The sequence below is a fragment of the Corvus cornix genome, chromosome 5 (assembly GCF_000738735.6).
Source record: "Corvus cornix cornix isolate S_Up_H32 chromosome 5, ASM73873v5, whole genome shotgun sequence".
NCBI classification, from domain to species: Eukaryota; Metazoa; Chordata; class Aves; order Passeriformes; family Corvidae; genus Corvus; species Corvus cornix.
Genome location: NC_046335.1, coordinates 52,130,061 through 52,142,441, shown reverse-complemented (window position 1 = coordinate 52,142,441; position 12,381 = coordinate 52,130,061). Strand labels below are relative to the sequence as shown.

At 40.2% G+C, this 12,381-nt stretch overlaps 1 protein-coding gene across 3 annotated transcripts in view; it reads left to right on the top strand.

The window, feature by feature from the left end:
• TRIM66 (tripartite motif containing 66) overlaps window positions 1–12,381 on the top strand; it is a 49,920-nt gene that overhangs the window by 14,234 nt on the left and 23,305 nt on the right. For 2 of the 3 annotated variants that reach the window (XM_019285428.3, XM_039553311.1), the window contains 7 exons: window positions 3,459–3,606; window positions 7,756–7,888; window positions 8,121–8,237; window positions 9,017–9,131; window positions 9,901–10,047; window positions 10,173–10,290; window positions 11,270–12,132. In XM_019285428.3, coding sequence (XP_019140973.2) covers window positions 3,459–3,606; window positions 7,756–7,888; window positions 8,121–8,237; window positions 9,017–9,131; window positions 9,901–10,047; window positions 10,173–10,290; window positions 11,270–12,132 — 1,641 coding nt within the window. The remainder of the gene's footprint in view (window positions 1–3,458; window positions 3,607–7,755; window positions 7,889–8,120; window positions 8,238–9,016; window positions 9,132–9,900; window positions 10,048–10,172; window positions 10,291–11,269; window positions 12,133–12,381) is intronic. The other variant, XM_019285429.3, reaches the window with a different exon arrangement.

Sequence of the window (12,381 nt, the reverse complement as noted above, 5' to 3'; positions counted from 1 at the left end):
AACATATTAGGAAGGTACTGAATGTCTTGGATTCCTTATTGTCCCCTCTCTGCTCTCAACACAAAGTAAACAATCCCAGAATTGTCAGGATTAGAAGGGATCTTTGGAGATCATTCGGTCAAACTCCCCCACCAAGGCAGGGTCACCTGGAGCAGTGACATGGGAACACATCAGGTGGGTTTGAGGGTCTCCAGAAAGGGAGACTCCATGATTTCCCTGGGCAGCCTTTTCCAGTGCTCTGTTCCAGTGCTCTGCCATCCTCAATGTAAAGCTTTTCTTCATTTTGGGGTGGAACTTCTTGTGTTTCATTTTATAGCCATTGCTCCTTGTCCTGTCACTGGGCGCCACTAAAAAGGGTCTGGCACCATGCTCTTGGCACCTGCCTTTGAGATACTTATATGCACTGATGAGATCCCCTTTCAGCCTTCTCTGGACTAAACAGGCCCAGCTCCTGCAGCCTCTCCTCATTAGAGAGATGCTCCACACCCCTCATCATCTTTGTGGCCTTTGTTAGACCCTCTCCAGTAGCTCCTTGTCTCTCTTGAGCTGTGGAGCCCAGAACTGAGCACAATACTCTGGATGTGGCCTCTCTGGAGCTGAGCAGAATGGGAGGATCCCCTCTCTCTACCTGCTCAGAAGCTGACTCTTGACTAAATGGTTACACCAACATCACCCATTAGGTCATGTGAGCAGTTACAATTTTCTGATTGTCTGTTTTAATGATGAAAACCCCTCACATCGTATTGCAGTTTCCCATTGGGGAATGGATTCAAAGGAAGACGTTGGATTACTGCTTTTGCCTTGTATTGACATTGTACATAGATGGATTCCACTTCTGTTAAATACCCACTGAACAGGCAGGACTGTTCTCACAGCTTTGCAGTTGCCATTAACTTGAGTGGACAAGAGGGACAGAGAAAGTTGGGTGTTGTTAAAAAGTAAAGAATGTGTAACCTAATCCACCAAGTGTTCTGGGGAAGTAAAAATAATTAAGGCAAGCAAAGTGTATTGACATCTTCAGGTGTACATTGCTTGTAGAGTGCAACATAAGTTGATCTAAAACAAGAAGGGGTGTATTCACATGCCCTCTCCAAAGAGGGGAAGAAAACTCATAAGATACTGCTGAGTGTTTAAAATGCATTTATTATACTGGGATTTCTTAATCACTGTGACTTGCATCATTTACTTTTCAATGAGAATTTGTGTAGAAAGGAAATCAAATGAGAATATCTAATGTCTTCGAAAGCATTAGATTATTTTTTCAAACCATCCTTAAAAGAAGGTTTTTCTTTTCTGTAATCCCTCAGGAGTCCTACGAGCAGTTCAGTAATGCAGATTTCTCACTGGAGCATATGAGTACCCTAGAGCAACTTGTGAACCTTCATAGCTTTTGGCTTCCTTTTTATTAAGTCAAGTCATGTAGCTTTGCTCACTTTCTATGTTTAACCACTACCATCACACCCCAAATTAAAGCCACAATTTCACCATCAGTGACATCAAAAGGAGAAAGCACCAGATCATCCAGCTGAGACATAGCTGAGCTGCCATCATGGTCTTAATTTTCCTGGTGTGCTCAAATGGGAATCTGTCAAGGCTCATAACAAAGTGTCTGGAAGCAAGATGTCTCTCAGTGTGTGAGAGAGTGAACCATGAATGATAGGATGTGCTACATGCCAGCAGCAGGAGTTTCAGAAATATGCAATTCAGAATCTCTTGCCCAAAACCCAATTTCCACATCATAAATAATGTAACTCTGGCAACACTCGGCAACTTAAAAGTGATGTTAACACAGTACAGTGTCAATATAAATTCCAGTCAGACTGACAGCTGAACTGTTACAGGTAAACCTGTGTTTAAGCACTTCTGGTTATGGCAGAGAAGGCAGAGCATCCCTCAGCTTTATACCTGACCCCTAAGATGGACCTAGGTGGGTACATTTTAGCTTAGACGCTTCTTTTTATATACAATCTTTGTTCCCCAATTAAATTAAATAATCCTTGCATTTGGGTTATATAAGTTTTATTAGGCTTTTTGGTTTAAATTTTTGTATGTACCTTTTGGAAAACATTGTTGATAAGCAAATGGCTAAAATACCATATTGGCTTGCACAAACAATTCACTCTCTACACAATGAAACACATTTAAAACTTTGCTTTGTTGTCTTATTGTCAAGAATTGCCCAATCTGTTTGAGAAAGATTGTGAATATTTAGAAACTCTTGAGTAATGGCTCGATAATAGACCTGTTGTGAAATGCCCGACCTGCAGAAGGGAATGAAAATTTAAGTTAATTTTAGCAGAACAAAAATTTTTCTTCTTGTGCTGAAGTGAGTCAGAGCTTGACTCACTTGTGTCTCAGAATTTAGGTGATTTATGGATGTTCCACTAAATGTTAAAGCTGTGATTTAAAACTGAGACAACCAGCCGAGAACTGCAATAGTTCTTCCTTCAGACTTTCTATTTCCTGATCCACCAGGAGGAGAAACTCTTCCCTTACCCTCACCAGAACTTGCCTCAGGGGTTATGAGCTGAGCACAGGCTGCTATATTCTTCTCCTCGTGTTTCCTATCAAATACTTGGGATGCAATCATAGCTGAGTTGAAGATAAGCTGATGCCCAGCAGAAAGGACACCATAGGAAGTGATTTTGCCATCTATTCTTATTTGCTTGAGTAGCCCTGAGTAGTAGCAATACTGAGGAACAATATTGTGTTTACAGTAGATAAATTATAACCTTGGAGGAAATGCTTCAGTTTGATAAAATGGTGCTAAAGCCTTTATGTTTGATGATGGTAAATTCACATCACTGTGCTCACTCTGCCCATTAGTACCAATTTGTGGCTGTGGTGAGAGAAAACCATGAAAATTGGGAGTTTTGAAACAAGGTGTTTTATGCCTAGAACAAATCCTTCTCAAAAGAATTATCATTGTAGCTATCGTGGAATTACTCTTGAGTTTGTTCTGGATACCAAAATTTTGAACTACCCACTTCATTTATGTGCTGCTCTCTTCCTTTCCCCCTCAGTGACGTGTCCAGCAGCATGGCCTGTATAGCAAAGGGCATTCCCTAAGCTGTTGAATCAATAGAGAGAATACTTAATTAAGGTTTCCAGCTCTTCTCATGTTGCTGTGCTTTGTTTCCAGTTCACACCATGTGATATCAAGACATAAATTGAGTTAATTTCTGATCAGCTCTTTAGAGGATAGGAGCTAAGTTTTTCATTAACAGTATGTGGGTGTCCCCATGTTATTTTCTAAATTGTCTCACCATTAGGATGTTTTATGTATTTTTCTGAATGTTACACAGTAACAACCAGACTCTTAAAATAACTTGAATTGCTTTAGTCTGAGGACAAAAAATACAAAGCTTAGCAATCTGTATCAGATATAGTCTGTTAAAGATAAGAGCTTGTACAGCTGATTTGTTATGCATGTATGTAATTGCACTTTTTGTTCTCAGAGCTGCTCCATGTGCAAAGAGAAGAGACCTGCCCACAGCCTCTGTACAAGATGCAACAAGTGGCTGTGCAGCTCATGCACAGAGGAGCACAGACATGGCAAGGAACCTGGAGACCGCTTCCTGTCTGTATCCCTGAAAGGCTGCACAGGTACTGGGGACACACTGATTTTGTTTCTTCTCCTATCAGTTATTCAGCTGCAGAAGGAGCACTTGCAGGCTCTGTGCCACAGACACCAGGCTCTGTCTGTGAGACTCAGGATATGTACATGTCAGTGAGAGGTTGATTTTTCTCCAGCTTTAGGGCCATTGCCACAATCAGCATTCCACAGTATTGGGAAAAAGTTGGATATTTGTGCTTCACAGATAGGGTCTTCTCCACGTCTTTCCAATCCGTGGAGTTATGGGACAGGGTTGGGAGGGCTACAACAGCAGCAGGCCTTGCCCTTTCAGTATTTCTGCCCCAAATTTGGGTAACTTCATTGAGGAAACCATGGTAAAGCAATGCCTGTGCATATGTGCAAGGTGTGCGGGGGAGTCACAGACAGCAAAAGGCTGTGATCACTACAGGATATTCCTTTCCTAAGCCTGGAATGAGAAATGTCTCCTGAGTGTATATTGAGAAATGTCTCCTGAGTGTATATGAGCAAGCACAAATTAAGCTGACTGGCAAGTATGTCTCAACCCTATACAATGGTGATCTACAGAAAGTATTGCCATCTCCTATTATTACTCATTATTTTCTTTCTCCTATGTCGGAAATCCACTGCAGAATATGCTAACATGAACTTATATAAGCAATTTTTCACTTAAGAATTTGTGCTGCACACTCATTCTTCTTCATAAGGAAAATGAAGGACAGAAAAAGGAATAAAAATAGCCCACTGATTATTCTTTCTCTTTTCTTTTCTTTAGGATTTTCCTTTTGTAGAAATCTAGACTTGCCATAGATGGAGTTTTTAAAGTACTGGGTGGTCATATCAAACACAGTTTGAGGCACTAGAGACAAAATATGCCAAATAGAGTGTAAGCAAAAGAAGTCCATAAGAATGGTATTAATAAAAACACAGATTACATTTAAATGTTTCTTGGGTCTTTTCTAGAGAATAATATAAACTGAAGTTCCCCAGTCTCCCCTCAAAATGTCCTGATTGAATGGACAATGTTTTTCTTCTTGAGTTGATGACAAGATAAGGACTGTGGTTTTGAGGCTCCAACTGTTTATAATTTCATGTCAGTTTAGGTAAGATTACCAGCTCATAGTGTTGACAAATGCTGGTGAGACCTTATGCGTGTGGCTCAGCTGTAGGTTTGTGTGTGCTATATGAATAAAAAGATGCAGACACATAAAAACATGAGAAAGAATTTTAGTTCAGTACTAAATTCCATGTGCTGAAAAGACATGAACAAGGAGGTTGGTAGTTCATACACAGACTAGCTAATATAGAAATTATTTGGAATGTAATTTGTGCTTTTTTATTATTGCTGTTATTATTTATGTAGGTTTTATCTGTTTTTGGACATAGATTTCCCTCCAGAATAGTTCCAAGAGAGCAAATACTAGGATATACTTGAACTCAGACTGGCTTTTTTTCTTCTGGAGATACACACACACCATCTTCAGTCTGTGTAGGGTGTTCTGAAAACAGTCACTTTCTTTGTAAGCCCTTGCAACTGTTAAGAGATCTTGCGCCTTTAAACTGTTCTATCTTTTGCCATTTCCCTTGTAAGGGTCAGACCTCCTATTTGCATCTGACAAGTGTTAGATTTCTTGGGTCAGAAATGAAGCAAAGTAGCAAAACACCCTCACCAAACACATGAAATCCTTCTTATTTCTATTAATTTTTTCTATTAGCTAAGATGAGATTGCTTTTCCATAGTTGGCACCAACTGATCTGAGGAACAGAGATTTAAAACTTTCTGTTAATTATTCAAGAGATACACCTGAGATAAAGAAAATATAGGCTGTAGAAAATGTTGACTCAAATAATGAATTTTCAGAATTTAGGGCAACTGAGCTTTCTCTGGTCACCAAGTGAGCTGCCTTTTAGGAAGCTGAAATGGATAGTTGTGGTTAGATATCTGCTTCTAGAAAAAAACAGAGTTGTGCCCTTGTACCTGATTTCTAAGTACTAAACTTACTCCAAAACTGACAAGTGTTGCTCTGAGCTGAGTAAAAAGTAGGTCAAGAAGAGCATGGCTCAGTGGCAGTTCTCACTGATATGTCAATTGAGTCAGGGGATTACCAGCAGCAGAGCCTGTGGGTCTGTGCTGCAGTTAGATAATATTGATTTTATCATTAGTTTGCATTTGAAATCTGCTTGTCTCTTAAATCTGACATGATATTAAAAAACCCCAATGAATTGTCTGGGATGATTGCAATCACCCAAAGGCTGAAGAACCCTTCAGAGAGAGAAAAAGGGGGAAATCATTTTATAGGATTGTGACTTCATGGCACATGGACCTTAAAGGCCACATCTCATTATAAGTTTGAGTTTAATATGGAAAACTTGATCTTGAGTTTACAGAAAAACAGCTTGTATGCTCTGCAGATACTGAACACTTTGAGAGGCTTTTCCAGTCCATAAACCTTCAGAAAGTTATTATGGTCTTTTTTTCCCTTTTGAGATGTAACATCTGATCACATAGGGGATGATCTTTGACATCCTCGTTGGATATCTATTGGTTGTACAGCCTCCTTATTTGCTTTGTCAGCTGCAGGTTTTAGTACAAAAGTACATATTTGCAGTATAACCAGAAAAAAATTTGCTGTCAAGGTGAGTTCAGTTTGCTCCTTTCTAGTAGGAAATATTGGAGTTGGTTAAAAACCCCCTAACCTAATTTCCTCCTTTGTTAATACTATCCATTAGCATTTGATTCAATAATGATATAAACCAATAAACTTCCCTGAAGAGTAAAGCATGATACTGCAGTAAATAATTCGTAACGATGTAAACTATGTAAAGCTGTTACATAAAATCTTGGCCTAATCTGTCACAAATTATCTTCTTGCACATTGTTGAGAAGGTGGAATGAAAGTCAATTGAACTGGAGGAAATAAATCAACCTCCTCAGAAATATTTAGAGTAGATAACAACCTAAAAACTGGGCAATTTGACATGTGTTCTTCTGGAGAGTGGCATGGATTTTCTCCATATTTGTATTGTCATTGTTAGCTATGAGATTTTCTTAGCCTTTCTGCTTCTCTGTTGGGCATTTTCCAATTTGAAAATGAAGTGACTGAGCCAGTATAGCTTCCTGTACTCTGTGGGTCTGTGCCATTGCAATAGTTGTCACTTCAGAAGCTCGATTCTATAAAAGGCTTCATTTTACTACAGGATGAGAGCATGGTCTCTGCCACAGGTTGGGTTTTTAAAAATGTTTAGGTAAGTAAGATTGGTTTGCTGTTGGAAAATGGAAATATTTCTTCTCATTTGATATGAGCAGATAATAATGTATACATAATTAATGCTTTTATATAATTTAAAGTTTTTATCCATATGTGTTATCTAATAATGATTTTGTTTGATTTCTCGTGTGTTGGTAAAGAATAATGGGATAGTGTCTTTTTTGGAGTACTGTGAGGAAGCAATTGAGCTTTTCTTTGGTGGTAGAGGGTTTGTTTTGCCATAGTTTAGTTCTGTCTTTTTCTGGCATCTTTAATTGACAGTGTTCCTTCTTTCTAAAACAATTCTACCATTCAGAAAAAAAGGCAAGAATAGATCGTACAGAAGCAGTGCTTTTACTTTGCATGCCCACTGTCCATTCTTACTCTTCATCACATTATTCTTTAAAAAGTCCTTTTAAAAACAGATTTTAGGGCCTAATATCAGCCCCAGCTGCTGAAGTTTATGAACTGCATTGCAAAAACCACAAATTTGGGAAAAAATTGCTCATGTGACTTTTTAAGAACAAAGGATTTCCTTGCTTCTGCTGTGACTGCAAGTTTGTCATATAGTTGCTATTCTATGTTTTAAAATACAGTTGTGTAGAGTGGTTTACCAGACCAGGGCATTTAGAGTTGTGAGGCTGATGCTCCAAATCATGATATTTAAACTCATGAGAGTTCAGACGACAATATGATTTGTTTTGATGGCTTATTCCTGAGCCCCTCTGGTGTGCTCAGTTTGTAGGATGTATAAGCAAAAAATTCAAACAAACCCAGCTTCACATAATCAGATGGTTCCAGGTTCCGTGCCTTTTAAAAATATCATCGAGACTTTCCATGAAACTGTGAGTTTGGTTGCTCTTTTCCTGAGCTCTCATCCTTGTCAATGACCCCTTGCTTTACATTCCTCAGCAGATGAAGGTGAAGCAAGGGAGTTTTCCTTGTTTTGTCCCGTGCACCCCCAGGAGCCCCTGAAGCTGTTTTGTGAGACCTGTGACACCCTCACCTGCCGCAGCTGCCTCCTGTCGGAGCACAAGGAACACAGGTACCTCACTGCTAAAGGAGCTCATCGAGATTTAAGACTTTTCATCTGTGTTTTCCAGCTGATGGTGCTGGCTGGTCTGAATTTAAAAGCCACAGCAAAACTCAGTTCAGTTGTCTCACTCCCACATGATTTAACACACGGCTCACAGCCCTCCCAGAGGCTCTCCCTGCTCTCACCTGTTCACTCATGAACATGGAAAACCATGGGGTGAGAATTTCCCCTTCTTTCATAGGTTCAGGCATCTTGATGAAGCTCTGCAAAATCAAAGAATCATCCTGGAGAATGTCATAACTAAAGTGGAGGAGAAAAAAAATGGGATTCAGGTTTCAGCTAAACAGATTGAAGACAGGTAATTGCTATGCTTTTTTTTTTTTTTATATGAAAGTAGATGATCTATAAAAATAATATTTTCACTAAATGTAGGTTAACAGAATTAAGTGCAGCTGCTGTATTTTTTTTTTCTTGGAGGGTAGAAAATAATAGGAAGATTAAAAATATCAAATTCATGTTTAAGTGGTACTGACAAGTCATGGCATTATAAAACATGATTCCATAGTCTTTGTAAGGCATGTGACAGCTGGCTTCAGAGTTAAGATTTCTTTGTATAATCTGTTTCTGAACTAGAATTTGACAATATTAGAAATAAAGATAATTTTTAAAATACCTTAGTTCTTCAAGAAACCTCAAAACAAGCTGCAGTTGCAGTCAAGGCTAATAAAAATGAAAATATCTAATTATATGAACTGGATTTTGCTACTGATTATGCATTTAGTAGCTGTTGGATCTCTCTTGTGCATTAATAAAACAGTTTCTAGAGTACAAATCTATTTCTACTATTTACAATCTAGTATAAATTGGAAGTTTTGGATATATTATATGTGTATTTGTTGACAAAGAACTAAAGACTGTTCTTGGCATAATGCTTGAGAGAATCCATTAGCATTAGCCCGTGACACCCAGAGAGGGGTGGTCAGGGTTCGGAGAAGTGGGGGAGAGCTAATGGGAAATGATACAACTTTCACTGCAGTTCTGTCTATAGGTAGGTCTGTTCTTGTAGCAAATAACTGCTGATCAGTGAATAAATGACTAGAGCTGGCTCACCCAGGGGTGTGTACCTCTTACCCACAGGTTGCTTGAAGTAAAACATCTGTACAAAAAGGTGGAGAACCAAATAAAAATGGCCAAGATGGTTCTGATGAATGAAATCGATAAACGAACAAATATCCTCCTTGAACAACTTGAAGTAAGTAAGGCTAGTTTATTTGACACCTTGGGAAATTAAACTAAATTAAATTTAATCCCAGTGCCAGTGGAAAGAATGTAGACTGTGAGAGCTATTCTCCCATTCCTTATATTTTCAAATATTTGGGTGTTTTTCTGCAGAGTTTTTTGTGGAATCAATGGTTGACAAAGTTTCAGGGTGAAGTTGCAAAATGTTTATCGTTAACTCATGATAAGCAATTTCTAATGCATTCACAGAGAATATATGTACACCTTTTGAGTACTTAGAAAACAAATCAGCTTCTGATTTTAATGTTTAATTTGTAGGAGCCCACTAGCAGCACAATTAAAACCCTGTTTCAGAAATGATTCTTTGGTCTTATCTCTGTAGCAGACCTTTCAGTTTTGACTCTTCAGTTTTTGGATGTCCAGCTGAAGTATATAAGTTTATTTTGAAATGTGCTAAGGAGAAAAATTGCTAATCAGAATTTCCAGACAAGAAAGTGGTCCAGGTGCAAATTTGATCCAATTTCTACAGCTTTCTGGGGTTATGTTATTCTGTCAAACCAAGGCCAGAATGATGCAGATTGTTTGCTCCTGGGGAAGCCATTGCTCTTCCTGAATTCAGATGTATGTCCTGAGTTGGATTTGATTTCTTTTTATGATTGGTGTTTAAAGAGACTGAAGAACAGTGTCGCTGCAAATACTGCATAATGTAGTGCCAATGACTGCATGCTTTATGTGTGTCTGAAGAATGACAGCCCTTTTCTACTGATTCACATTATTAACAGAAAATCACCAGCGAGAGGAAGCAGAGGCTGGAGCAACAACTGCAAGGTGTTGTGGTTTTAGGCAGACAGGTAGAGCATGTCCAGAACTTCATCAGCTGGGCCGTGTGTAGTAAAAAAACCATCCCATTTCTCTTCAGTAAGGAACTGGTAAGAGCAGTGCTTATCGTGCAGTAATTGTGAGAACTGCTTTAAGGATTTGATGTTTCTCAAATAAAATATTTTCATGGTCTTAGAACAGTGAATAAAATCATCGTCCTTTAATGTGTCACCAGATTGTGTTTCAGATCCAGCGCTTGCTAGAGACAAACTGTAACACAGACATGGGCCCTCCTCTGAAGATCAGATTCACTTGGGATCCCTCCTACTGGACTAAGCAACTCTCCAATTTGGGTAAGAAAAATATAATAGGCAAGTGCCCAAAGCTAGGCTGGACAGACACAGACAATACAGTACCACCCCTAAAGGGCTCTCCTTTTGTTTTGACATCCAGTTTTGAAACTCTTATCATGTTCTGAAGAAAGGTGGGTGTGGCTGGACTTTGCTGTTTTTCTCTCCACTTATATCCATTCACCAAAAGACCACTGAGGTGTCTGGTGCTTTCACTCTCTTGGTGGCCAACAGACCTGAGCAGTGTTGAGGCACTTGCAATTGATAGGCACAAAGATGACTTTAAGACACTGGCTGCACAGTGATTACAGTGTTATCTACATAACATATAAATGTGTGTGCTGTGACTTTGTTTCCCAGCAGCTACAAATTTCCCAACTGCAATGGGTTCTTGCAGTAAATTCAACTCAGTGGGCTGATCACTCATCTAAAAGATCAGTTCTCTTCCCATTTTAGGGTATTAAAAACTAAAAGGGCTGAAACACTATCGAAAGTGTTGCAGGGAATAATCTCTTGATGAAAAGCATGGACAAGATAATTTCATAGGTCACTTCTATTTCCAGCCTTTATGAGTCTCACCTACGTGACATTAATCTCTTTTATTTTTGTCACTGGCACCCTGGAAGCTGTCTTTTGGACCTGTGCTTATGGATGAGAAGATAAGCTCATACTTCAGTAAAAAATGGAAGTATAAGCTATATTCATCCATTAAGACAAAATAAGGCCGATTTTTCAAAGCGTTTGCTGGATAATTCAACCATGAGCTGCTCCACTGACATCAGTGGGAGTTTGGTGTGAATGGAAATAACTAGATAAATATTGGAAAATTTGTCTTGAATGTATGTTAGCAGACTGTTTGGATAGGTTATTTTAATATCTTTTATATTTGAAATGTGAATGATGGTAATTTCCTTGTCTACTGTTTTCATTGTGTAAATTTGTCAAGACCATAGGAAGGAGTAAATTTGCTGGTTTTTTCCAGGGGGTTTCACCATGGAAGGTGGACACATTTCTCACCCAGATGTGCTACTCTGTGGAAATATTCAAGGATTACAAACCTCTCTGTACCACGGGCACCACTCCCCAGCCTCACAGCTGGAGAGCAGCCAGCCACACCAGTTCCCACCTGCGATCCAGTGCTCCGCACCAGTGTGTTGCTCCCACTGCCTCAGCATTCCTCACCCAAACAAACCTCAGCCTTCCTACCAAGACATGAACCACCATAAAAGCTTCCACCAGCCTCCTGCACTTCAGCAGCAGCACTTCCCCATGCAGTACAGCCTGCAGCAGCAGGACAGAGAGCCCCGGGGTGCCCCCCAGCCCGTGAAGCTCCCGCAGGTTGGGCTGGAGCAGCAGCCACGCTCAGAGCCGGAGAACGTGACTGGGCGGGTGGGAAAGCCCTTCCCACCCCAGCAGCTGCAGCAGGGTTGTGCTGTTGTGTCACACGAGGCTCAGCAGGTCCACACGAGCCACCCACAGGCTTCTGTGCAGGCATCAGCTGTGGGAGTGCAGCTGGGCCAGCTCCAGAAGATAAAATCTAACCACATGCTGCAGCCACCCCTGCAGCAGCAGCAGCAGCTGCCACTGACACCCCCATCGCCAGGGCACGACGAGGGCACCCACAAGCAAGTCATCCAGCAGAGCCTGGACATCACGCACCACCAGTTTGAGCTGGAGGAGATGAAAAAGGATCTGGAGCTTCTCCTGCAGGCCCAGGGACAGCCCAGCTTGCAGCTGAACCAAGCCAAGCCACCTCAGCATGTTCAACAGACCATAGTTGGTCAGATCAACTACATAGTGAGGCAGCCAGCCCCAGCACAGCAACAAATCCAAGATGAAGCACAAGTAAGTTCTCTCAAAGTCATTTCCTACTGCATTTAGTGAGTGCAAGTTCAGAAATGGGACAGACCTTTGAGATTTCATGTATTTCTCTGAACATGTATTTTTCTTTGTGTGTTGTCTATGTGTGCAGCAGAGAGGCTTCGTGCCTCATGTAGATTGGGGCAAAATTTTCTGTGAAATGCTGCATAAACACCCTGGATCCCAAAGATCTGAATTTCTTAATAGACAAGGTGAGCAGCAGTGTGGGAGAAT